We start from the raw sequence: 27,231 nt of genomic DNA, 5'->3' as shown, positions 1-27,231 counted from the left end.
TCTTCCCTCACACCAGCTACCTTCATGTCCTCTTTGACCACATCCATAAACCTCCTCTTAGGTCTTCCTTTCAGTCTCCTGCCTGGCAGTTCAAGGCTCAGCATCCTTTTCCCGATATAGTCGCTCTCTCTCCTCAGAACATGTCCAAACCATCTCAGTCTGGCCTCTCTGACTTTCTCTCCAAAGCCTCTAATGTGAGTTGTCCCTCTAATGTACTCATTCCTGATCCTATCCAACCTGGTCACTCCCAAAGAAAACCTCAACATCTTCAGCTCTGCTACCTCCAGCTCTGCTTCCTGTCTTTTCTTCAGTGGCACTGACCACTGTTTTATACACTTTTCCTTTCATCCTAGCTGAAGCCCTTCTATCGCACATCACACCTGACATTTTTCTCCAGCCGCTCCAGCCTGCCTGGACACGCTTCTTCACCCTTTTCCACACTCTCCATTGCTCTGGACAGTTGACCCCAAGTACTTAAAATCCTCCACCTTCTTTATCTCTTCTCCCTGTAGCATCACTCTTGCACTTGGATCCCTCTCATTCACACACATGGATTCCGTCTTGCTGCGACTGATCTTCATTCATTTCCTTTCCAGGGCATACCTCCACATCTCTAGCTTCCCCGCCACCTGTTCCCTGTTCTCGCTACAGATCACAATGTCATCTGAAAACATCATGGTCCAAGGAGATTCTTGTCTAACATCGTCTGTCAGCCTGCCCATCACCATAGCAAACAAGATTGGGCTCAGAGCTGACCCCTGGTGGAGTCCCACCTCCACCTTGAATTCCTCAGTCATACCGACAGCACACCTCACAACTGTCTTACAGTCATGATACATGTCTTGCACCGCTCTGACATACTGTTCCGTCACTCCAGACTTCCTCATGCAATGCCACAGCTCTTCTCTGGGCACCCTGTCATACGCTTTCTCCAGATCTATAAAGACACAATGCAATTGCTTCTGACCTTCTCTGTACTTCTCTATCAGCATTCTTAAAGCAAACACTGCATCTGTCGTACTCTTTATTAATTAACCTATACAGAAAACTAAACTACATACATATATGGACTTACGAATTGATAAGAATAAGTAGAAATGAAATAACATAGGATGATTTTAGCATGTGTGTCTAACTAATTCTAACAAATAATAATAATAATAATAATAATACATTTCATTTATAAGCGCCTTTCAAAACTCTCAAGGTCACTTTAAAGGATAAGCTTTTAGTGTAGCTCTACCTTTTGTTTCTATTCATAATTATATTTTATTTATTGTATTTGTAATTGTATTTTATTTATTATAGTATATATGCTTGTCTGTGACTGTAGTGTCCTTGAGAGGTTTGAAAGGCACTTGTATTATTATTATTATTATTTTCTGTGGGTGATTAGTGGCAGCCACACACGCCAGCGTTCACTCAACCAGGAAGTCACTCAAATAGATAGAAAGCTAGCTAGCTAATAGATACAGACTAATAATAATAAATTTAATGTATTTAAGGTTTTTTTAATCATGTATTTTTTTTGAACATGATATGAGATTGCACAGCCCCATGAAACTTTAGATTATTCCACTGCGGTGTTTGTCATCAAATTTTAGAGATTCTGTTCCTATCAGCTTTGAACCTCATCCATTGTGATGGCTGACAGCCGTAGATGCACCCTAAAGCTTGTTGTGCCCTAGATTCATGCGCTCTTTGCGGGGGTGAGGGGAGGGGAACCCACTAGCTACTAAACATCTCTGTTTTCGTTGATTGACTGCCAGCATCAGTTAATGTTGCAGATATAATGATTATCTCTCATCAGATGCACTGTTATGTCTACTAGGGGGAGGGCTGGAACACAAATGATGAGATAAGGTCAAGAGGGCCGAATTGTTCTGGGAAACTCAATAGGCGTATTATGTAGCATGTAAATTAAAAAAAATATTAAATAAAAAAAATAAAAAAACACTACTGTTTCTTTTCTTTCTTTTGTCACTTCAGCACCACAGACAGTGGCCTTTGAAATGAGTTGCAATCATCAGACTGGTGTGGTGGCACACATCCAAGCTGGTTTGGATGAACAGGTACCGATACCCACCTCACAATAATATTTAATGTTTTTTTTCTTCTCTTTTTTACTTGAGGCAAAATGGACCGTAACGTATAATAATGATAATAATAATAATAATAATAACATTCCCGGTCCAGTTTGCATGTTGTCTCCGGGCCCATGTGGGCTTTCTCCGGGTCCTCCGGTTTCCTCCCACACTCCAAAAACATGCATGGCAGGCAGATTGGTCACTCCAAATTGTCCCTAGGTGTGAGTGTGAGAGTGACTGTTGTACGTCTTTGTGTGCCCTGCGATTGGCTGGCAACCAATTCGGGGTGTCCCCAGCCTCCTGCCCGTGTCACAGTTTGCGAGGTGGTGATGGCGGGTGCGGGTCCCAAGAAGCAGACAGGAGGGAGCAGGAGGTTGTTTGACAAATTGCATTAAAATAAAGGTCAGCAGGAACAAAATGTAAAACATCAAAATCATCTGAACAGAAAAAAAGTATCAAAAGAAAACCAAGTCCGCCAAGGTTAAACAAACACATGCACAGCATGCAATTGCAGACAAAGCAAGCAACAAACATGCAGCAAACAGACAGCAAACAATGAACCGACCCCGGATGGTCGTGCCGGGTGTCCTTTTAAGTGTCAGTGATTAAAACGACCAGCACCTGCGAGGCTGCAGGCAGGGCTGACATCGCTACCCGTTGGTCGCCAATCTGATCGGGACGACCAGCACCTGTGCAGGTGCAGGTGGGGCCGACAGCGTTGGTCGCCAACCAGATCATGACAGCCCGAAGGCGGCTGGGATGGGCTCCGGCACCCCCCGCGACCCTAGTGAGGAATAATCGGTATGGAAAATGGATGAATAATAATAATAATATCCATTTCATTTCGAAGCGCCTTTCAAAACTCTCAAGTTCACTTTATAGTCACAGGATCAGTTTCTCTGCGGGTGAGCTGCGGCAGCCACATGCGGCAGCTTTTACTCAACCCAGAAGTAACTCAAATAGATAGAAAGCAGTGACGTGCAGTCAGGGGAGGCAGGTGAGGCTGTGCCTCACCTGTCATCATGGAAATATCAAATGACAAAATAAATTAAACCGTTATATTGATTTAGTGATTTGTACTTTTTAACGTTTTTTTCCATTTAACTTCACCATTTTTGGATTTTTTTTTCAAAATCGCTGAATTTTCACATTTACCGTTCAAATACAAAGTGGAGACAAGTGGTGAGGCAGCAGCCGGCTGCGCCTCACCACGGATTGCGCAAACACTATGCTAACTGCCGCATTGCTGTCCCTCTGCATATCGCTATTAAAGTGTTCAAAAGCTTTTAGTATATGAACTAATTTTCTACAGTTTAGCTGGTGTATATAATGTACAGTCACTGTACATTATAAACACTGTACTACAGTGTTTATTTTATTTTATTTTTATCAAAACTGTGTGCATAGATGAGGCACACAGTTCTCCTGCCTCATGACAGGTGGTGATTACAGATTCTTCTTGCAACTCCTCGGCTGCACTATAATAGAATTAGTGACAGTAAGCTACAGTAAAGAGTTAGCAAGTTAAGTGCAATCATCCAGTCATTTTTTTCGTGTTGCTTGGCCTTATTTTCAGAATGGTGGATTACATATCTAAATTAAAATACTTTTCTAAACTGGACTTTCAATCGAAGCAGGAGATAATAATTAAAGGAAGACCAACACCGGACTGTATAGCTCACAAACGGTGAGGGATGGATGTAAATCTCCTGGACAGCTTCTCAGCTTTTTGCCCAAAAAGGATCTCATTGAAACTCTTCCTGAAGCGACAAAGTTGCTCCAGCTCGTGCTCACTGTTTCAGCTACTATAGCATCAGTAGAGCGGTCATTCTCAGCACAAAAGACTGAAAACATACAGTCGGAACAGGACTGATCAAGGACGATGTTGGAGTCTAATTCCTGTTTCTCTTCTGGTTCGGAGTTCAACGGAGTTTTATGATGAAATACCAGCGGGGACGATAGATGGTGAACAGAAAAAACTACTTTATTCTAGTAGAACAAAAAGAAGGACATGTCTCGTCGGAGCGGGAAGCCAAGAGAACAAAGCCCGCCTCCTCCAACTAGTTTAAACTCACACAGCAGCCATCTGTTGTCCAATCAGCTACAGACAAGTGTTGGGAGAACATTAGACTGAAAGTTGATACTCGTTACACTCTGCATACGCAACTAGTTAACTAATAAGCTACATACATCCATATAGACTAAACTAATCATGAAATAACATAGTATGTACTACATTAATCATGAAATAACAGAGTACAGTAAAGTCTCGTTATATCGATAGTCTCGGGAGTTAGAAAAAATGTCGATATAACCGTACTGTCGATATATCCGTCCTGCGCCGAACTGCATTAACAAAAGCCGCCAAAAGAGGGCATCCAAGCGCCATATAAGAAACGGAGCTGGCCATGAGCTCGCCATTTTGTGCCTCTTTTTTTTCGGGTGAGAGATGTTCCCCCAATGTTGCCTCAAAATGGCACATATAATTCTTTAATCGATTGCAAACATGTATGCTTTCCTCTTCAGAACTACAGTGTATTTGAATCATATTCATAACTGGATGTGTAACAAGAAAGCATATTATCCGAATCTGAAGCCATTGTTTGGATTCACAAGCAAGACATCTTGGCGTGAAGTCATTTTCATTGGCGTTTTGCATTTGAATAAAAAGTGACATCGGTTGTCCTTTAATACACAGTATGGAATGTACGGTAATTTTCAAAATCATCACGCTTCAGCAGACAAAACAACAAACATTGTTGCAAAAAACGATTGCATTCATATACAGTACAGTGGGCATGTACATAACACAACAGGGGAACTGCAACGCTTACATCTTACTGTATTATGTATGCAATTTAAAAAAGTCATCAATCTTCTTCTGCTTCCCATTTTTACCTTTTAACACAAACACTTCAATCTCGTCTGCTACACACGAGCTAGCGTCTGAAAATGAAAATGGCTCTGCTACACGGGAGCTGGGCGCGTAACAAACTCACGTGACCAGGTCACGTGACCAAGTCGACCAATGGCGCGACCGATGGCGTGTATCGATATAAACATAGCAAAATGGCCGGCGGGAGATGAAAAAGAGCACCGTAGTAACCAGATTATCGTAAAAACCACTAGTCGTACTAAACGGAACTAATTATACATAAAAAGACTAGAAATGTGCACAGGAAATGAAAATAGTGTTGTAATAAGCAGTATTATCAATATAAACGATATCGATATAACGAGACTTTACTGTATGTAGTAAACTAAACATGATGTTTACGGATGTGTATAAAACACTCTATCAGACAACTTTCTTCACTAGCAGTGATCTCCATTGAGACAGAGAGACTTGGACTTCATTTATAAGTAAAGGTAACACAATAATAATGTGTTTTTAAATATTTTTTCTATGCTACAGTTTGTATACAGTATATAAAAATGCTGATATGACATTTTAAAGAAAACACGTTAACTGTTGCCAATCAAATGCTGAATAAGCTACTCAGTGGAGTTCATATGTTTGTAAATCTGACTGCGATGACATCAGTGCCTCACCAGTCCTTAACCTCACCGCACGTCACTGATAGAAAGCTAGCTAGGAAGCTAACAGCTGGCTAGCCAGATAGCTAATCGATAGCAGAAATGCCCTTATAAATGAAATGTATTATTATTATTATTATTATTATTATTATTATTATTATTATTTGTTCTGTCCCCAGTAATTGCATTATAATGCAGCACAGTGCCCCCTTGTCGTGGAAATAGTGAAAACCACTCAAAAAGTTGTGGAGTAGCCATTTTGAAATCTAACAGTGAAGAGGTGTGATTACATCCATGTCTATCCTCTTTCTTTTGACTTGTTCAGGCACAATCTACATTTTACTGTTTGTTGTGCAAGTTATTGATAAGCCTACGTCGGTATTTCGATAAGTTAAACATTTCATATGCTTACCATAGAATTGTGAATGAGCTACAGAACACGCCTGTTACATTAATGTAATTTTATATTTATAATTGGATGCTGTACAGTGTACAACATTTGTATTTTTTTCTGTTTGTATGCAATTTTACAAGAAAGACTTCCATAAAAATACTAAACTGTGGATTCTCATCTTCGTGTTTTTATTGGAAGATTGTTAAGCTCGCTGTCTACACACCTATTGGTGAGGGCAGAGGAGTAAAAAGATTACCTATACGTCGAAAGCATAGCTGTGGATTGGATAGACATTATATCTCCTTCAAAAGCAAAATGTCAGAGCCCAAGGAAATGTCTAACCTGGAGGTCAGGTCAGTGTGTGAAAGTGCTAGCCAGTCATCATCTTCCATACACTCTTCCAAGTCAAATTCAAGCCAGGTTGCTGCAGCAGCAGAGGCAAAGACGGAGGCCGCTCGCAAAAGAGCTGAATATACTAAATTTAAAATACACATGGAAGTTGAACAAATCCGCATTGATGCAACGTTGAATGCTTTTAAAGAAGAGAGTGAAGCTGAAGCTGCACTGGCTGCAGCAAAGTGTCACGTCCACTCGAGGCGTAGTGACAGGACTTGAGGGACGACGGAAGGAGGTAAGGGTAGGATCCGAAATACACGGTGAGACAGATTTCCAACAAATGGTCTTTACTGAGACACGCACAAAAATAATAAACAGATGGAATGACAAAGATAGCGATAACTGGACAGACCTGGTGGCGAGGTAGTAGCGGGAAACTCCCTAGAATACTCCGACAAAGACAGTAAGGTAGGAGTGGCTTTTATAGCCAGAAGGCACAATCAAGGGGATCAAAAACAGGTGTGGGAGCCGGGTGAGTCAGGAAAGTAGGGGTCGTCCCCAGGGAGCAGCGGAGGAGGAGACAGGAGGGGAGGGGCACGCTCAGGACGGTGACGACGATGTGACACAAAGGTTCTTGAAGCAGCAGCAGAAAGTGAAAGTAGAAAAGCTGACTTGGCTATCGGACCTCTACCGCTGGCTGTATCAAAACAACACGTTGATGACTACATTGACGCACACTTCATCCCCCAAAATGATGAGAAAAGTGATAACAAAGGGAAATCAGTATACCATCCACCGCGCCATTATAAGGACAGTTCACATAATAGCCCCAGCGTGTTTCAGCCTGTAGCATCTTGTACAACCCAGCGTTCTGAGCAATGCCACACCACACGGCGGCCAGTCTTCCCTCATGCCAATGTTGATGCCTTCAGATACGGATGTTTCTGACCTTGCTGCCTTTCTCGCTCGTCGTGACCTTCTCACAACAGGGTTAAAGGTGTTTGACAATCAGCCTGAGAACTATATGTTATGGCGATCTGCCTTTTGCAATGCCATAGACGGCTTGGATCTCAAACTTAGTGAGGAGCTAGACTTACTTACGAGGTGGTTTGATGGGGTATCATTTCACCATGCCCAGCGGATCAGGGCAGTGCATGTCAACGATCCAGCGGCTGGATTCGACAGGCTATGGCAACGATTGGAAAAGGCTTATGGTTCTCCACAGGTTATTGAAGCCTCACTATTCAAACGTCTTGACAATGTGCCTAAAATCTCTCCCAAAGATAGTCGATGTCTTCAGGAGCTTGCAGACCTTCTTCTGGAGGTGGAAGCTGCAAAGAATGAAGGTTACCTACCTGGCCTCAGTTTCCTCGACTCATCTAGGGGCATAAATTCAATTGTTGAGAAGCTTCCATACAAGCTCCAGGACACATGGGTTACTCAGGGGACCAAATACAAGAGAGAGAACTTTGTCCATTATCGGCCATTCTCCTTTTTCGTTAACTTTGTGAACAGTTACGCAGAAATGAAGATGGATCCCAGTTTTACCCTCCAAGGCTCCAGTACAGGTCCCTACAAAGATGAGAAACCTCCCACCAGCCAGTGGAAGGTCAGGACTCCCATCTCTGCTAATAAAACGGTGGTTGAAGCCTCCAACCATTCAGGAAGTGACAGCCTCCCATAGACCAGGAAAGACATTGCCCTATTCATAACAAACCACACTCTCTCAGGAAGTGGAGGGGTTTCAGAATGAAGACCCTAGAAGAGAGGATGAGCTTCCTTAAAAAGAATTTCATTTGTTTGCTGCTGCAGTTCGCTGTTCAGAGTGTGACAGTGATTGTCACATCTCAGCTCTCCATGATGGTCCAGCTCCCTGGATGGCAAAGGAGGCCATGACTGCCACGGGTGATGGCGGGGAGCAGGCTGAGGAGAACTCCAGCTGCACTGAAGTTTGTGGAGAGGGCTTGCATGGAAAGTCATGTTCCGAAATATGCCTGGCCAATGTGTATCCCAAAGGATATCCTGAACAGAAGAAGAAAATGTATGTTATGCTGGATGGTCAGAGTAATTTGTCACTCGCTAAGTCCGCCTTCTTCGACATGTTTAACGTTCAGGGAATGGTCTCTCCTTATACATTGAAGACATGTTCTGGCATGACAGAAACCAGTGGAGGAAAAGCCACAAACTTCAGCATAGAGGCTATTGATAGTGGAGAATCCATGGTACTGCCAACACTCATTGAGTGCAATCTGATACCTAATAATAGAGAGGTGTCACGTCCGCACGAGGAGTGGCAACAGATCTCGACGGACGAAAAAGAATGAAGCTGGATCCAAAATACTCGCTGGAGACAGTATAGTTCAGAAAGGGTTTTACTAGACATGCAGGGGAAAACAAAAGGTTAGGCAAACGAACAGGAAGGCGCGACAGCTGAGCGGGACCGACCTGCGTACTGTGGGTGACAGGAACATGGGATAGTAGAATACACCGGTGAAAACCAAGCGGAACCAGGTGGCTTTTATAGCCAGAAGGCACAATCAATGGGATTGGAATCAGGTGAGTGAGCCCGGAGAGCAGGGAGGGGAGGGGCGCACTCCTGACACCAATCAGGATGTGACAGCCCCCCCCCCCCCCCCTCAACAGACACTCCTTGGCGGCCCGCCCGGTTTGGAGGGGTGAGCCGAGTGGAACGCTCGGGTGAGTTATGGGTCGAGGATCCAGGAGCGGGGGAACCACTGACGTTCCTCCGGTCCGTAGCCCTCCCAGTCGACCAGGTATTGCAAGCCTCTGCCCCTGCTCCGAGAATCCAATATCTCCCGCACAGTGTTGACTGGGTCGTCCTCCACAATCTGGGGAGCTGGTTTTCACCGGTTTGAGGAGGGTCACGTGGAAGGCCAACACGCCCCATGGCAGACAGATAGAGGTTTTTATGTTGAAAACAAAGCATATGAGACTTGATATAGTTTCTTCAGCCGTCATCTGTACAAAAGTGAAGGTTTCGGACGTTTCGCCTCCTATCCAAGAGGCTTCGTCAGCGAACTAAAGTCTGACTGGTCGTATCGGCCCCATTTATATATCCCTAATGTCCAGACATGGTGGCGCCGGACACAGCTATGATAGGTCCCTACTCTCAGGTTGGGAGGGGCGGGGGACCCCTCCCTGTGGCCCCACTGATTGTTCCTACATTCCTGACTAACGATTGGCCTATTACCCCCACTGCCCCCGGTATCACCTCATCAGCATAACGACCCTCATCAGCATTGCGAAAGTTGCCTAACCTGTTTTGCCTGAGCAGGCTATTGTATGAACGATCCAAATTGAACCTCACCCCACCAGACCGATTTAACGAAGGATTTTGTTGTTTTATAAGAATCGCTTCTTTTACGCCCCTTTCAAACCATCTATGTTCTTTCGCTAAGATTTTAACCTCATTGTCGTCAAATGAGTGGTTGCTAGCTTTTAGGTGCAAATGTACTGCCGATTGAGGCCCACTAGTGTTATCCCTGCGATGTTGATAAAGTCTTTTTTTGAGAATTTGTTGAGTCTCCCCAATGTACTGCTCTTTACAATTTTCATTCTTACAATGTATGGAATAAACTACATTACTTTGTTTTTCATTTGGTAGCCTATCTTTTGGATGCACTAATTTTTGCCTTAACGTGTTTATCGGTTTGAAATAAGTAGGAATTTTATGTTGCCAAAGGACTCTTTGTAATTTTTCAGAAACTCCTGCAATGTACGGTACTGCTACTCCTCTCCTTTTTGAATCTTGAGAATTATTGGTTTTGTTCGCTATTCTTTCTTTCTGACATTTGTTGAATGACCACTGAGGGTATCCACAGTTAGTGAGTGCTCTCCTGATATGTTTTGACTCCTTTTCTCTACCTTCAGTGCTAGTTGGTATTAGTTTAGCCCTATGCTGGAGGGTTCTGATAACTCCTAGTTTATGTTGTAAAGGGTGGTTAGAGTCAAAAAGTAAGTATTGGTCAGTGTGCGTAGCCTTCCTGAAGACTTCTGTTTTTAGCGCTCTGTCCTCTTTTATAATTACTTTACAATCCAAGAAGGCTAGTTGGTTCTCTTGAATGTCCTCACGAGTAAATTTAATGTTGAAGTCTACAGAGTTGAGGTGATCTGTGAAGGATTGAATTTCTTGTTTCTTAATTATGACAAAAGTATCGTCCACATATCTAAACCAGTGTCTAGGTTTTGTCCCTGGGAAGGATGTGAGGGCCTGTTTCTCCATCTCTTCCATGTAAAGATTAGCCACTATGGGTGAAACTGGTGAGCCCATAGCACAACCATGAATTTGTTTATAAAATTTTTCCCGAAATTGAAAATACGTAGTATTAAGGCAGATTTCTAATAATTGGCAGATGTGATCCGGTTTAAGTTTGGTTCTTTCATGCAGAGAAACATCCGCCAGCAGCCTCGTCCTCACCACTGAGACTGCTGCTGGGGTTGGGACAGATGTAAAGAGAGAAGTCACATCGTATGATGCCAAAGTTTCCTCAGGTTCCAATATGAGGTCTTTGATCCTCTCTACAAACCCTGTGGTATTCTCTACGTGATATTCAGTGTTACCAACCAACGGACCTAAAATAGTTTTTAAATATTTGGCTACATTGTATGTAGAGGAGTCAATGCTACACACAATGGGTCTGAGGGGGAACCCTTCTTTATGTATTTTTGGCAGGCCATAGATACATGGCGTGGCCTCTCCCGGGTATAATCTAAAATACATCTGTTTGTCTATATGTTTTCCTTTCTCTAACTTTTGGAGACAGTCAATCATTTCTTTCTTGTATCTATTGGAAGGGTCCCTTTTTAGTTGCTCATACGTGTTAGAATCACTGATTAACCTATTTATTTTGTCTTCATAATCCAATGTGTTGAGAAGCACTGTGCATCTGCCCTTGTCTGCTGGCAAAATAGTAATATTTTTGTCTTTTTGTAGAGTAGTTAACGCCTTTCTCTCTTCTAATGTTATGTTGGACGGAGGAAGTTTGGCACTACTGAGAAGAGCTGATATTTTAATGCGTAGATCATCTGCCTCTGCATACGAAAGTTTGTTATTTTTAATAGCCGATTCAGTAGCTGTGATATAATCTATTGTAGGTATAGTTTTAGGAGTCACTGAGAAATTTAAACCTTTGGTAAGTACCGCCTTTTCTGTCTCTGAGAGATCTCTGTCTGACAAATTTGTGATCCAATTCTCCCTTGCAAACTGTTCATTCCTAATTTTTCGCGTGTTTACCAGTAGCTGAGATTGTTTCAGTAAAAGTAATTTTTGAAATTTACCCTTTTGTCTCTCTTTGGTTTTGCTGTGGTGCCTCATATAACCGGATTTAGTAAATTCACACACTTCCTGATAGATTTTGTGGGTAAGTTTAGTTTGTAATCGCTGATAATAAGTTTCTATTTCTGACTGTTTGTTTTTTATCTCTATGTTAAGTCTCCTAATTCGCAAATTTAGAATTTTCCTAGTATAATTTTGTTGCATTTTATCGGCTAAGTATCCGGGTTCAAAGGACAGGTTCAATTTGGATCGTTCATACAATAGCCTGCTCAGGCAAAACAGGTTAGGCAACTTTCGCAATGCTGATGAGGGTCGTTATGCTGATGAGGTGATACCGGGGGCAGTGGGGGTAATAGGCCAATCGTTAGTCAGGAATGTAGGAACAATCAGTGGGGCCACAGGGAGGGGTCCCCCGCCCCTCCCAACCTGAGAGTAGGGACCTATCATAGCTGTGTCCGGCGCCACCATGTCTGGACATTAGGGATATATAAATGGGGCCGATACGACCAGTCAGACTTTAGTTCGCTGACGAAGCCTCTTGGATAGGAGGCGAAACGTCCGAAACCTTCACTTTTGTACAGATGACGGCTGAAGAAACCTTCTCATCGATGGACCACTCCTGTACGACTGAGAGCTTACACAGACGACTTGATATAGTATTTTACAAATGGCCTAGGGTTAGCACAGGCATGGGCAAACTACGGCCCGCGGGCCACATACGGCCCATTAGGCTTTTTAATCCGGCCCGCCGAACTTGCCCAAATTATAGTACAAACAGTGTCTAAAACTCATGACAAAAAGTTAGCGAACAACAGGGCAGATAACTGAAAAGTTGCCTGTCCCATTTTTCACAACTTGAAGCACAAAGAGACAACTAATCACATTAAAAAAACATTGTAACAAAGTATAAAGTTTTTTTTTTAATCAAGAATGCACCAACTACAAATGCTACCTTGCTTAATTTACGGTAAATGTGCATGGCCGTAGATTTTGCTGCAGTAGTCGATTGTCATTGCGGTGCACAATGCAACGTTTGCATTGCTTCCTACGAGCCACTAAGCCCCTTTCATAAGTCTCACGTACACTTTACAGTCACGGGTTAATGTAAATTTACGTTTTGTAGCGTCACATATCTTGTTAGCTTCTTTTGAATCTTTCTTCTGGGCTAAGGTTCTGTGCATCTATTTTGGAAAATGACATGCAATTGCACGACTTTATAACGCTTGCGAAAGTCCGGAAGAAAGAAGCAGGCTTCTGATTGGCTGCCGTGCCGAGAATGCAAATTTCAACTGCAGGTAGTCTATGTTCGTGTGCTCGGCGACGGTACACGTGTTTTGTTTGTGCGTGTAGGCGAGGGCGTCAGTGGAGAGTTTGTTGAGCGCGCGGTCAGGACAAACCATCTATGATTTGGCGGAATTTAACACAAGTAGGTATTATTGAGCTTGAATATTTCGTTGTGTAATAATATGTTTTGAATTTTGAAAGTGATTCCATTTTTCAATAAATGTGGATTTCTTTAACTTTGCCCCTTCGATGGAAACTTATTAAAAACAGACGCAATCTTGATAAATCACAGTGCATATGTTATTTTAATCTATTTCCATTTCCTCCTCCAAGTATCTGCGAAATAGTATGTAAACGCCATATTCCTTGAGACAAATTTATTAACTGATCAGGGATATTTTTCACATTTGAAAGACAGTTAATAAATTGGGTTGTAGTGTTCTTACTGTGCTATGAGGTTTGTACACACTACATTTAAAGGACAACCGGCACCATTTTTTGTTTTTGTTTCCCACTGACATCAGAAAAAACGTTTTATAGCATCTAAAATACCCAAATCAGGCAGGCTGATATTTTTAGTTAAATGAAAAACACCAATAAAAATGACTTCAAATGAATCCGGAAATGGTCAGTTTCAGAAGGTCCCACCCCCCTGTTCGTGACGTCACGCCAAGACGTCTTGCCTTTGATCGAGAATCAAAACAATGGCTTCAGATTCGGAGAAGATGCTTTCTTGTTACTCATCCAGTTATGAATATGATTCAAATAGTTCTAAAGAGGAAAGCATAAATGTTTGCAATTGATTCAAGGAGTCCTCCCATATCAATTTGAGCCGTCAATGACAGCAATGTAGCACCCAGAAAATGCAGAAGATTGCGCCCAAGCTCTGTTGGAAATGGGTTGATTTGTCAGCTGGGAATTTGTGTCAGCGAATATCAAACAGTTGTCTTGGTGCAACACACAACGATTCACCATGGCGTTATTTATGTGTTTTCTTTCTAATTTCACCATCAACACGGATCAACACGAAGTTTTCAGACCAAACAAAGTACCCAAAATGCATTGTATGCATTGTCAGGGGCGGTCCAAACGTGACATCAAATGGGGATCGTCATCAACTCGAAAACAAGACTTCATGAATATTCAGCGCAAGTCTTAAAACGTAAACTATAGCTATATTCTGTGGAATCTTTGTAAAATAAGCTCAGTCGAAGTCATTTGAAGTGATTTTATAAATTATGGACATAACTTGTTCAGAGTATTTCCGGCCCAAACACTCCCGCCAAATGCTCCTGGCCCGGCCCCTCTGTCAAATTTTAGAACCCAATGCGGCCCGCGAGTCAAAAAGTTTGCCCACCCCTGGGTTAGCATTATGCTGTCAAAGTTAAAAAGTGCTTTGAAAAGTCACCTTGGAACGGATAAAAAAAAATTACGGATTATAATGCAAAGTGCCGTTCCGGTTTTTGAACCAATCCACTTTCAAACATGTTTGTGGAAAGAATATGTGAGGTTTGGCCGCATTTGCAAACGTGACTTGGGTCCTATATTCTTTGGCGGGCAGGGTTAGAGGTGGCTTGGCACGACATCTCGCGGAAGTCGCTTCCACCTGTTTTTTTTTTTTTTTGCGTGAGCGGATTGCAGGCGAGGCAGACGGACACATTGCGATAATTGAAGCACTTTATTCAATGCAAGTGTAAATCAAATTGAGAGTGCCACAACTAGAAGGTAGAAGGTCCAGCGTTATCATGGATTGAAAACCATCTTTGTGCTCCATCCCGAACATTAGCATCATGGACTTTCACATTCTTTGCCATTCAGACGTGAAAGACGAGCTGGCTCGGGAGAAAAACATGGCGCCGCCAACTTTGCTCTCCATTCTTTCCTGAATCGGAGCAACTTCAGAGCACACACCAATCATTTCACACAAGAAGAAAATGTATCATGAGGAAGAAATGGTCAAAATGAGCAGATCTTCATTCAAAGGTGAATGTCAAGTCAAAGTCAGCTTTATTGTCAACTAAGCTCACAGCAGATGATAGGACGGCGCTGTCCAATGTGTTGAAAGCACAAGCAAGCCTTCTTCATTGCAAGCGCAATTGACATCGTTGAATAGGAGTTGGTGATTCAGAAACCACATGAACATTCAGCGATAACTGAAAACAATCCACTTAAACACGCCCTCATGATTCAAAGTGAACGTGTCATGACATCATCATCATCATCATCATCATCATCATCAATCCAAAATATGAATCGATGAAAGAAAAGCCCAACAGGAAGACGAACGGCCGTCAGAAGAAGAAAACGGATTTGTTTGGCATCGGCAAGCGACAGGTGGCGCCCGTCAGGCCTACAGGCACATCAAGATGGCGGCGACGCGGCCATAAATAAATAAAGTAAATAAGGTAAGGTCATAAGATACATCAATAAGGTAAGGTGTGTAGTTTTAAGGCTTGTTTAAGGCTAGTTGAAAATGATGTTTTATGGGGACCTGGGAACGGATTATTGTCATTTTAATGGTTTCCTATGGGAAAGGAATGTTTGGAATCTACACTTTTCACCTTGCACACACACTTTCTGGGAAGCAATTAAGTTTGTAAGCCACTGTAGTTAATTTTCAACAGAAGGAGCTTTCAAAGAGGAAACGATGGATTATTTGGAAAGAACCCCTTCAAGCAAATTGCACCAAAGTGGAAAGGCTGTCAAACAAAGACAACAGACAACAAGACATCAGACAATAAGACAAAACAAAACAGAATGGAAAAAAAAACGACACTCATAGATGACATACAAAAACATAGGACAGGAAAGGTTTACAGTAACATAGGAAAAAAAATTACAATACGAGAGTGGAAACGCTTCTATTGACAAAATGCAAGCTGTAGTTGATCACAGCCAAAAATGATTCACTTCATCCAATACATTTGGAGATCCTCAAGTCACAATGTCTTCGGTTGTCTTCAAGCTCCATCTTCAAAACATCAGATGGACAACAAGAAAGGTTTTCCAGCTGGCAAAACCATGGCGACAGTCTGACTTTTGGACCAATGTCACGCGTTTCGCGCAACTTTGCATTTTCTGGATGAATTCAATTGTGAGATTCAATCTTTGTCCGCGGTGGCGGCCATTTTGTCGCGCTCGGCGACGGCGGCAAACTCACGGGAAGTTTTGTTGAAACTGCGAAACGAAGCCGCTGTGGCGTCCGCAGGGGAAGTGCACCGTCTTGCGGCAACTTTTCACGCGCAGCACGTCTGCAAGACGCGCCTGCCGTCAGTCGCCGTCATCATGGCCGCCGCCGCCAACCTATCAGTCTGGCCGAACGGCGAATCTCCTGCTTGATGTCGTCCAGCAGGAAGCCCAACACGCCTTCGCTGTCTTTGCCTTGCTGGTAAACGCCGCACGACGTCAGCTGGAAGCACAACGGCGCCGCCAAGTCAAAATCGCCGCGGGCGACGCTGTCAATCAACATCCAGATCATAATCATAACAATAATAATAAATTTCATTTCTAAGCACCTGTCAAAACTCTCTAGGACACTTTACAGTCACAGGATATTGTTTTTCTGCGGGTGAGCAGTAGCAGCCACACGCGCCAGCGTTCACTCAACCTGGAAGTAACTCAGATAGATAGAAAGCTAGCTAGCTAGCTCATAGATACAGTCATAATACATAGAAGAAGTCCAAGCTGCAAATGCTGACAAGACATGGGTACACACACACAACGGAGAGGCTGCTCATGAGGTAAATCTGCAAGGAATGCACTTTTCAAGAGAAATATGCAAGTATTTCAGAGTTGCAAGCATATTTGTATGTAGTATGTCATGCATATTAGCATATTTGACAATAATAATGACTTTGACTTATTAAAAAAAATCCCAATATTCGTTTCAACTTGTCTAGGATTTTATTGAGATTTTTTTAAAGGATAAGGATACTACTACTGTAATTATATTATTGTTATTTTTTGATTCTGTCCTTTGGATTCTTTATGTCTGCTTGTATTTTGGTGAGTCATTCTGTATCGTTCACATGCATTGAAAAACTGCCCCAAGAAAGTCAATACACAAAGTTTCATTTTTTGAGGGATTTTCCAAATCACGCCATAATTGAATCTATTCAACCTTAAAAACACGATTAAATGAAGTAATACGAGTTGTGTCATCTTTTAAACAGCAGATCGTTCCATTTTTTTTGTCGCTTATAAATGAAATGTATTATTATTTTGAGAATCGGTACAGAAAATGAATGGATGGATGGGAAAAAATGGAAACGGTTCATCTGCAACAGCAAATGCTCACCTGTAGAGGTCGCTACTATTCATGTTTTTTCATGTGCGGGCCATGAAAAAATGAACAGGCGTGTGACGTCATATGCTGTGACATTTTAAATGTGAAAACTACATCAAATTACCATACATTGAAGTTTAATCATGACTACCTAATAATTTATCACAATAATAGTAATTATTATAATAAACATAATAATTATAATAGGCCATGTTGGATAGGATCCGGAATGAGTACATTAGAGGGACAACTCATGTTAGAGGCTTTGCAGAGAAAGTCAGAGAGGCCAGACTGAGATGGTTTGGACATGTCCAGAGGAGAGAGAGTGACTATATATCGGGAGAAGGATGCTGAGTCTTGAACTGCCAGACAGGAGACCGAGAGGAAGACCGAAGAGGAGGTTTATGGATGTGGTCAAAGAGGACATGAAGGTAGCTGGTGTGAGAGAAGAGGATGCACAAAACCGGGATAGATGGAGGACATTGATTCACTGTGGTGACCCCTGAGGGGAAAAGCCGAAAGGACTTCTACTAAGCGTATTTCACAAAGATTCCACCGCATATAGCTATATTTTACGTTTTAAAACTCGCGCTGAATATTCCGGGAGTCGTGTTTTTGAGTTGGTGACGTTACGTCACGGAAGGAACGCCCCTGACAGAAAAAGGACACATTGTAGCAGTCCTTCCATCACGTCAATGCATTTGGCTGTACTTAGCTGGTCTGAAAACTTTGTGTAGCACCAAAAAAGAGGCAGAAGAGGGCGACAAAGCTCAGTGTAAGGAATTAATCAGCCTGTGGAAACGGGCTGATTGATTCCTCACACGGAGCTTTGTCGCCATTTTCTGCCTCTTTTTTGGTGCTACACCCCCCCCCCTATTGCCTCAAAATGGCACGGAATCAATTATTGAATCGATTGCAAACATGTATGCTTTCCTCTTCAGAACTATTTGAATCATATTCATAACTGGATGAGTAATAAGAAAGCATTTTCTCCGAATCTGAAGCCATTGTTTTGATTCTCCAGCAAGGCAAGACGTCTTGGAGTGACACCACGAACTGGGGGCGGGACTAAAAATATCATAGTGCGTGTTTTGGGTATTTTAGATGCAATAAAACGTTTTTCTGATGTCCGTTAGGAAACAAATAAAGTGATGTCGGTTGTCCTTTAAGTGATACATTAGTAAAACATTGTTTTCTTGATTAAAATACCACATAATTGGAACGTTCTAAGCGCGAACAGCTGTAAGCAATAAAACATTGTGTCTTCCATCAACTGATAAATGTGTAACCTGGCTAATGAGCTCTTCCTGTGAATGAGTTTCAAGTCGTAAATTGCTTCAGTGATAAAGAGTTTCCCAAGTCTTAAATTCTTTCCCAAGGCAGATCTCCTAGATGAAGATGACAGTTTAACTTGCTGTGTTTGATGACCTCAGATTTACCCCAGGTTGTCTGTGCTTTAATTGTGTATTTGAGTTACACATTTTGACTAAGCATATAACAGCATGAAACTTTTAAATATGATAACTAACTTGCCTTGCTTTCCAGGTTGCCTGGGTAACGCGCTCAGAGCTGGCAGAAGCCATTGCTGTCAGACCCACCAGCAATGGGTTCATTGTGCCCTTCATTGTGGGCGGCAGCCAGAGCCTGACCGAGACCGGGGCGAGGACGGCCTCGATGGGGACGGGGCCCGCGAACCGCGGACCCAATTTGGCCGGAGATCCCTCGTGGACAGCCACACCTCCTGCCCGACCTGGTAGACCGGTGCCTCGCGGCGACGACGATCCGCGATGTGTTGGTTCCGGGACGCCGTGAGCGACAGGGCGGCTCTGGTCTCCTTCCATACTCGGTGGGCCCGTCTGAGGTGGTGTTGGATAGACGGGACCTCCATCTGGCCCTCCTGGATGGGGAACAGCGGCGGCTGATAACCACAGGCCGACATGAACGGAGACCGACCTGTGGCTGAGGAGACCAGGGTGTTGTGCACGTACTCCCACGACGCTGGACGGTGGAGGCACACGCACCGTAGAGCCGCTTCCAGATCCTGCTTGCGTTCCATCTGGCCGTTGGATTCAGGATGGTAGCTAGACGAAAAGCTCGCCGATGCCCCTATGGACCGACAGAAACGTTTTCATACCTTGGACACGAACTGCGGTCCCCGGTCCAACACGATGTCCGCCAGAATCCCATGGAGACAGACGACGTAGTTAACCAGGAGCTGGGCCATCTCGATGGCAGACGGCAACCTGGTTTTATGGAATGAAGTGGGACTACTTGGAGAAGCCGTCCACCACGGTGAGGACGACCGTCTTGCCACGGGAAGAGGGGGGCCCATGACGAAGTCCAGGGAGATATGGGACCAGGGTCGGGAGGGGACTGGTAGTGGCTGGAGAAGTCCCGCCAGGTGGCTCGAAGGGGCCAAACACCCCTTCACCGATCACAAGATCACGTAGTCCGCGACGTCCCTCCTGTAGTCCGGCCACCAGAACCGCTGGGCGATGAGGTGAATCGTCCTGTTGACCCCAAGGTAACAAGCGACCCCGGAGGCGTGTCCCCAGTGCAGCACCTCGGCGCGTAGTGCGGGGGGGGGACGAATAGGCGATCCACCGGGCAACCCTTGGGAACCGGGGGACCACCTTGGGCTTCCTGAACCTTCTTCTCTACCACACACCTAAGGGCGCCCAGGATGTGTTGCGCAGGGGCAGTAGTTGAGGATGAAGTTGAAGCGGGTCAGGAACAGTGCCCACTGGGCCTGGTGCGAATTAAGTCTCTTGGCTGACCGAATGGCGGCCAGGTTCTTGTGATCGGTGAAGGGGTGTTTGGCCCCTTCGAGCCAGTGTCTCTACTCCTGCAGCGCCAGGATGAACGCCAGCAGTTCCCGGTTACCCACATCGTAGTAGACTCCCGCAGGGCTGAGACGGCGGGAGAAGAAGGCGCATGGGTGGAGCTTCTGATCGGACGGGGAGCGCTGGAATAATACCGCCCCCACCCTGGACTCAGATGCGTCGACCTCTACCACGAATGTGTGGTCTGGGTCGGGGTGGCGTAATACAGGGGCGTTGGTGAAGGCGGAGGCGGTTAAATGCCCCCTCCGCGTCGGGTGTCCACCTAAAGGGAACATTTGGTGAAAGTGAGACTGGTTAGGGGAAGTGCCTTCTGACTATAACCACGGATGAAGCGGCGGTAGAGGTTGGCAAACCTCAAAAATCGCTGAAGTTGTTTGCGCGTCTTGGGGGTTGGCCATTCTACAATGAACGCTAGGAAAGACAGAGAGCGGACGTGAAACACCGCACTTCTCTGCCTTCACGTAGAGCCGGTTTTGCAGGTGCCGCGCCAGGACCCGTCGGACATTCTGCCGGTGTTCTTCTGTGGATTTAGAGAAGATAAGGATGTCATCCAGAAAGACAAAAACAAATACGTTGAGGAAATCCCTGAGCACATCATTGATAAGACTTTGAAATACGGTGGGAGCGTTGGTCAGTCCGAACGGCATTACCATGTATTTGAAATGCCCCAAGGGTGTTTTGAATGCAGTCTTCCACTCGTCCCCCACTCTGATGCGAACCAGATGGTATGCGCTACACAAATCTAGCTTAGTGAATATGGTGGCCGATTGAAGGGGCGCGAAGGCTCCATGAGGGGGAGCGGGTATTTATTGTGAATGGTGATGTCGTTGAGACCCCGGTTATCACACACGGACGCAAGGACTTGTCTTTCTTTTCGATAAAGAAGAACCCAGCACCGAGCGGAGAACGCGAGGGTGGGCTGAGTCCCGCCGTGAGGGAAGAGTCAATGTATGTGGCAGATCTCTTTGGACGAGACGCCACGGGAGGGGTCACGCCCTGCCATAGCCGACCGCAGACAGTTCGCGTCACAGTAGGGACTCCAACCCTGTATGGTGGGGCCCTCCCACGAGATGGAAGGGTCATGAGTGCTGAGCCAGGGGAGGCCCAGCACAAGTGTATCATTGCAGCAGGGCATTAGCAAAAAATGGCGGTGTTCAACGTGGTTGCGCGACAGCCGGAGTTTGAGTGGTGCGGTGACTCGGGTAACCCTGGTTGAAAGTCGGCCGTCCAGATCGAGAATCTCCTTCGGGATTTTAAGTTCCTCGATGTCGCACCACACTGACGATGCCAGTTGGGGGTCGATAAAGCACCCGTCCGCCCCCGAATCAACTAACGCCCGTATCGGCTGGGAATTGGACGGGCCAATTAATTTGCAGTCCAACTCCAACCGCTTGACGGGTGCTACCCTCGACGCTTCCGACGAGTGCCGTGGTCGCCGATTAGATGGGGACTTACAGGTGCCGGAGGTCTTTGGTGGAGGGCCTTGAGTGCGACGTCCTCCGGGGTTGGCGCGATCGCTCCCATTCCCTATTTGCATCGGCTCGGGGGGCCCCGCCTGTCGTCGAGCCTGGTAGTCCGCTGCTTGCTTCCGGGTCCGCTGGGCGCCTTGCTCCCGCTGCCTCTCCCAGAGACGATGGTCCAAGCAGATGACTACAACGATCTTCTCGCTGAGGTGGTGCCAGCGTCGCGGTTGGTCAACTCGTCCTTGAGAGCGGCGCTCAGTCCGCGACGAAACACTCCTCTCAGCGCCGATCGTTGTAGCCGCTCCGGGCAGCCAGGATGCGGAAGGCGATGGAATACTTAGCGGCCGAACGCGTCCCTTGTGTGCAGTCTCGGAGGAGTCCCTCTGCCTCCCCCTCGTTGACCAGATGATGGAACACAGTCACACAGTCCGGGCTTGGACTCTCGGACGGCCAACACCCAAAACTCGGCCTGGCCCGTGAGCAGGCTGGTAATGAAGGCAACCTTAGCCTCATCGCTGACGTAAGCAGCGGGTTGTTGCTCGAAAACCAGCGAGCGCTGCATCAAAAATTTAGCACAGCGCCCGGGCTCGCCTGCATTTTTCTGTTTGTATGCAGTTTTACAAGAAAGACTTCCATAAAAATACTCAACGGTGGATTCTCATCTTTGTGTTTTCATTGGAAGATTGTTAAGCTCGCTGTCTACACACCAACTATTGGTTAGGGCAGAAGATGTTTATTAAATAGATGGCAAATAGATAGCTAGCTAGGTAGCTAACTAATGGATATCAAATAGATAGCTAGTTAGTTAGCTAGCAAGATAGGAAATAGAGAGCAAATGCATAGCAAATACAGAGCCAGCTAGGTAGCTAGCTAATAGATAGCAAATGGATAGCAAATAGATAGTAAGTTAAAGCTAGCTAGCATTTTTATATACATACTGTGTATATGTGTATATATATATATATATATATATATATATATATATAAACCTTATAATAAGCACTATTTTCATAATACACACCCACCACGGCTGGCGGAGTGATCTTCGGTGGAAGCACACGACCGAACAGCACCAGAGGTTAAGTTATTAACAGTCCTTATGGAGGGTGATTCTCCTTCCATAAGCTATCAACGACCATCAAAAAGGTAAATAAACCTTTATTTTACAGCACAGTTTATTTCTTTAATTACAGTCCTCATGTAATGTGCCTCTCTTTCCAAACAGCAATTCCGTTTGACCCTCGACGCCATTCCATCAATGACCATCACAAATGCAAATAAAGTGACTTTATGATACAATGCAGTGTAGTTCTTTCATTGCAATACAATAGCACATTTATTATGCATAGCATAAGGTATGTTGTGTGTAGTTTTAAGGCTTATTTAGTTGAAAAGTATATTTTATGGAAACCCGGGAACGGATTATTCCCATTTTAATGGTTTCCTATGGGAATTTTCTTTTTGAGATACACACTTTTCGCCTTACACACTCAATCTGGGAACCAATTAAGTTCGTAAGTTGAGGTCTCACTATATATATATATATATATATATATATATATATATATATATATATATATATATATATATATATATATATATATATATATATATATATATATATATATATATATATATATATATATATATATACACATTTTGACTTCAAGATGGCGCTGCAAGAGTGGCTGCCTTTACAGCAGCTCCTGCATACTTACCCTCAATGCTCAATTTCGGAAGAACAACCGCGTCCGTTCCAGAGAAAGAAGTCACAAAATGAACACAATTCCATTTTGTTTTTAGCAAATATGAATCACTTGGTGAACATATGGCACACTTTTAATCTACAATTTTTAATTTCTTTATTCTTATTTACAAAAGACAACAGCGGGCCCTGTTTTATTCCGTTTGTTCTTATTTACAATATCTTACTTTGTAAAAAAAATGACATCCCTATTTATTTACAGCAGCTTTGAAATTTGATATGTGGAGAAAAGTAGCTCATTCAATAACAACTCTTGCTAGCCATTGTCAGGTTCTTCAGAGAAAATAGTGCACAGTCACATGGACAGTAGTATTAACAGAAAGAATTAGACGGTCCCAAAAAAATCAATAATAAAATGGAAAAGATAATAATAATAATAACAAAAATAATAATAGTAATAGTAATAATAATGATAATAATATGAATACATTTCATTTCTAAGCGGCTTTCAAAACACTCAAGGTCACTTTTCAGTCACAGGATAAGTTTTTCTGTGGGTGAGCAGCGGCAGCCACACGCGCCAGCATTCACTCAACCCGGAATAACTCAAAAAGATAGAAAGCTATCTAGCCATTTCGTAGGTATCTCGCTAACTAGATAGCTAATAGGTTTCCTGACTCAATATAGCTAGCCAGCTAGCTGTATTGCTAATATCTGGCTAGATAGCTAGCCATATTGCTAATGGATAGCTAGCCAGTCATATTGCTAATAGATAGCTAGCTAGATAGCTGATAGCTAGCTAGCTAATATGTTTAATCGATAGATACAGTAAAGTCTCGTTATATCGATATCGGATATATCGATAGTCCCGGTTATATCGATATTTTTTCGGACTCCCTTGAATATCGATATAACGAGACTTTACTGTATATAGCCAATAGATATCCAATAGCTGATCGATAGACAGATAGCTAGGTAGCTAAATAGCCATATAACTAATAGATAGCCAGCTAAATAGTTAGTGAGCCAGCCCGATAGCTAATAGATAGCAAATCGATAGCCAGCTAGGTAGCTAGCTAGATAGCCAGTTGGGTAGCCAGCTAGATAGCCATACCTCTAATAAATCATCCAGAAAGCTGCACGCCAAGATGTCTTGGATAGATGGGACTTCTACTCCAGTGCAAGTTAAAATCCAGAAAATACAGCACGTATAATCGCAATTTCATTTCCATTTTCCCCAATTTCACCAATTGCCCACGCTACAGCAGTGACCCCTCACCCCAAAATCCAGAGTGACATTTTGCTCTCAATGGCGACATTTTTATGGTCGAAATTGTAAGGTTGCAAAGTTCTCCCGTTTTGCTTGGCTTATTCCGAGTAAGGCTTCTGGAGGCGAAGGGAGACCTGGTGAGGAAGCGGATGGCTGTAGTAGTGTTCGATCAGGGTTGAAAGAGTGGGAAAGGTCACGTCGCAGTCCAGGAACACCTGGTCGGCCTGTGTTTATTTTTTTATTTTGACAAAATGTGTTACATTTCACAATGGAAATTCTCAGTGTGGAATCTGAATATGCATATTGATGTAACGGTCAAATATGAACGGTAAACGGCAGGTTCATCTACCTCTTCAAACAAGCGGTAGTTCCTGGCTTTGCCAATGCTGACATCCCAGACCACCAGGACCTGAATACAACGATGTTAAGGTGTTACCGTGTTTGCGCAATCAAATCAAAGAATCTATTGATTGACCCTTCATCTATGTGTTTATTTATATATGTATTTATAGTATTTGCTTTTTTGAATTTTGCTGTGCCGATGACCGTTTTGTCTTTGGGAGCCTTTTAACTGAGCAAGTTGCTTGTTCTGTAGCCACAAAGGGACATATGTCTTCTTGTGCCGGTCCCAAGCCCGGATAAATACAGAGGGTTGTGTCAAGAAGGGCACCCGACGTAAAAGCTTAGACAAAACAAACATGCGGATCAAACCTCTAAAGATGGAGGACACTGATTTGCTGTGGCGACCCCTTGAAGGGAAAAACCGAAAGGAAAAGAAGATTCATCTATCCATCCATCCATTTATTTATTTATTTATTTATTTATTTATTTATTTATTTATTTATTTATTTATTCATTCATTCATTTATCTGTTTATGTAATATTTATTTATGTATACTTCCATCCATCCATCTATATCTATATATATATATACAGTAAAGTCTCGTTATATCGATATCGGATATATCCATAGTCCCGGTTATATCGATACTATTTCTATGCACGCACGGAGAAAATTACATGCAAACAGGGTCGGATATATCGATAGTCCCGGTTATATCGATATTTTTTCGGACTCCCTTGAATATCGATATAACGAGACTTTACTGTATATATATATATCTATATATATATTTGATGATGATACGAGTGTAGCGTGTTCGACCGGAAACAAATTCCTTGTGTGTTCTACATACTTGGCAATAAAGATGATTCTGATATATATATATATATATATATATATATATATATATATATATATATATATATATATATATATATATATATATATATATATATATATATATTCATTCAGATATTCATTTATTTGTTTATTTGTTTCCACCTATTTATTGATTTAATCAATTAATTAATTATATTCAACCATCCAGCTATTCATTTCTATATATATATATATATATATATATTTATATATATATGTATATATATATATATATATATATATATATATATATATATATATATATATATATATATATATATATATATATATATATTTATTTATATACGTCTGTGTAAGCTCTTAGTCGTACAGGAGTGGTCCATCGATGAGAAGGTTTCTTCAGCCGTCATCTGTACAAATTTGAAGGATTTATATATTTATTTATTCATTCATCAATTCGTTTATGTGATTATTTTGTATTCCTCCACCCATTTATTATTATTATTATTATTTATTTATTTAGTTATTTATTTATTTTGTAAGTTATTTATATATTTATTCATTCATCCATTTATTTATATATTTATTTATTCATGAATTCATTTATTCATGTATTTATGTAATATAAATGTATTTAATTGTGTTCTTCCATCCATCTATTTATGTATTTATCTATTCATCCACCCATGTATTTATTCATTCATATATTTATGTATTAATGTATTAATTTATGAATTACTTCATTAATTTGTTTGTTTACCTTGGAGGTTTTGGTTCCAGAGTTTCTGATGCCATAAAGACCATCTTGCAGCACGACGGAGCCCTCCTGAAATAATCTACAGGAGCAAATGTCAGGAGGTTTTAGCGGTAGAAGTCATCAGCGTTGAAGAAATGCCGTCTTGCTAAATCTTTGTTACATTTATATTGATGTCATGATCGAAGACGTATGACTATGAAATCAACATTATGTGTCCCACTCTATGATTCAAAATATCAGGGTCATACTTCTCTACAAAGTTGGTTTCCGTCGAGTCAATAAAAACCGATTTCGGCAGATACATCTATAAGGAAAACAAAATATGTTTACGTTGAGAGAATAAAAAAAATCATCACTGGAAATAAATCTAAACTCTTACATCATCATAATCCTCATCAGAAACGTCACCTTCGTCACACTCGCTTGAGTCTTGATTGTTCTTTAATTCCGTGGCGGTCCTGTCTCCCGATAAACGGAAACTTTGACCTTCTGGTGCTGCTCTTCTGGTGGGAAGACACATTTCAAATAGCAGGACCGCTATCACCAATGAACCGTATTTTCCGGTGTATAAGGCTCACCCAAAATCCTTGATTTTCTTTAAAAGATCACCCTGCGCCTTGTACGCCGGTGCGCCTTACAGCATATTGAGCCACAACCGGTCTTGAAGCCAAACTCAATTTCCCCCCCTTCTGAAGAAGTATTGCGTAACCCTAGCCTCTACTGTAGTGCCTTATAATCTGGTACACCGTGTATTTGGAAAACTTTTATACCTTGTTTACGAACTTAATTGG

General features: G+C 42.8%; 1 protein-coding gene and 1 long non-coding RNA gene across 4 annotated transcripts in view; one reads left to right on the top strand and one right to left on the bottom strand.

Annotated features, from left to right (window-relative positions):
* The first annotated feature begins 1,174 nt into the window (after positions 1–1,174).
* Positions 1,175–27,231, top strand: part of LOC148884186 (uncharacterized) — a 27,735-nt gene continuing 1,678 nt past the window's right edge. The window contains exon 1 of the long non-coding RNA XR_016118317.1: positions 1,175–1,207. This is a non-coding gene — a long non-coding RNA (uncharacterized LOC148884186). The remainder of the gene's footprint in view (positions 1,208–27,231) is intronic.
* Positions 23,183–27,231, bottom strand: part of sh3bp2 (SH3-domain binding protein 2) — an 18,020-nt gene continuing 13,971 nt past the window's right edge. For 2 of the 3 annotated variants that reach the window (XM_089020837.1, XM_089020839.1), the window contains exons 9-13: positions 26,820–26,943; positions 26,689–26,744; positions 26,444–26,519; positions 24,850–24,909; positions 23,183–24,724 (exon numbers count right to left, since the gene is read on the bottom strand). In XM_089020837.1, the coding sequence (XP_088876963.1) occupies positions 24,599–24,724; positions 24,850–24,909; positions 26,444–26,519; positions 26,689–26,744; positions 26,820–26,943 (442 nt within the window). In that variant the 3' untranslated portion in view covers positions 23,183–24,598. The remainder of the gene's footprint in view (positions 24,725–24,849; positions 24,910–26,443; positions 26,520–26,688; positions 26,745–26,819; positions 26,944–27,231) is intronic. The other variant, XM_089020838.1, reaches the window with a different exon arrangement.

This window comes from Hippocampus bargibanti, linkage group LG18, assembly GCF_051943395.1.
Source record: "Hippocampus bargibanti isolate YZ-2025 linkage group LG18, ASM5194339v1, whole genome shotgun sequence".
Lineage (NCBI taxonomy): Eukaryota > Metazoa > Chordata > Actinopteri > Syngnathiformes > Syngnathidae > Hippocampus > Hippocampus bargibanti.
The sequence above is the reverse complement of the archived record's forward strand: the minus strand, read 5'-3'. Positions and strand labels throughout refer to the sequence as shown.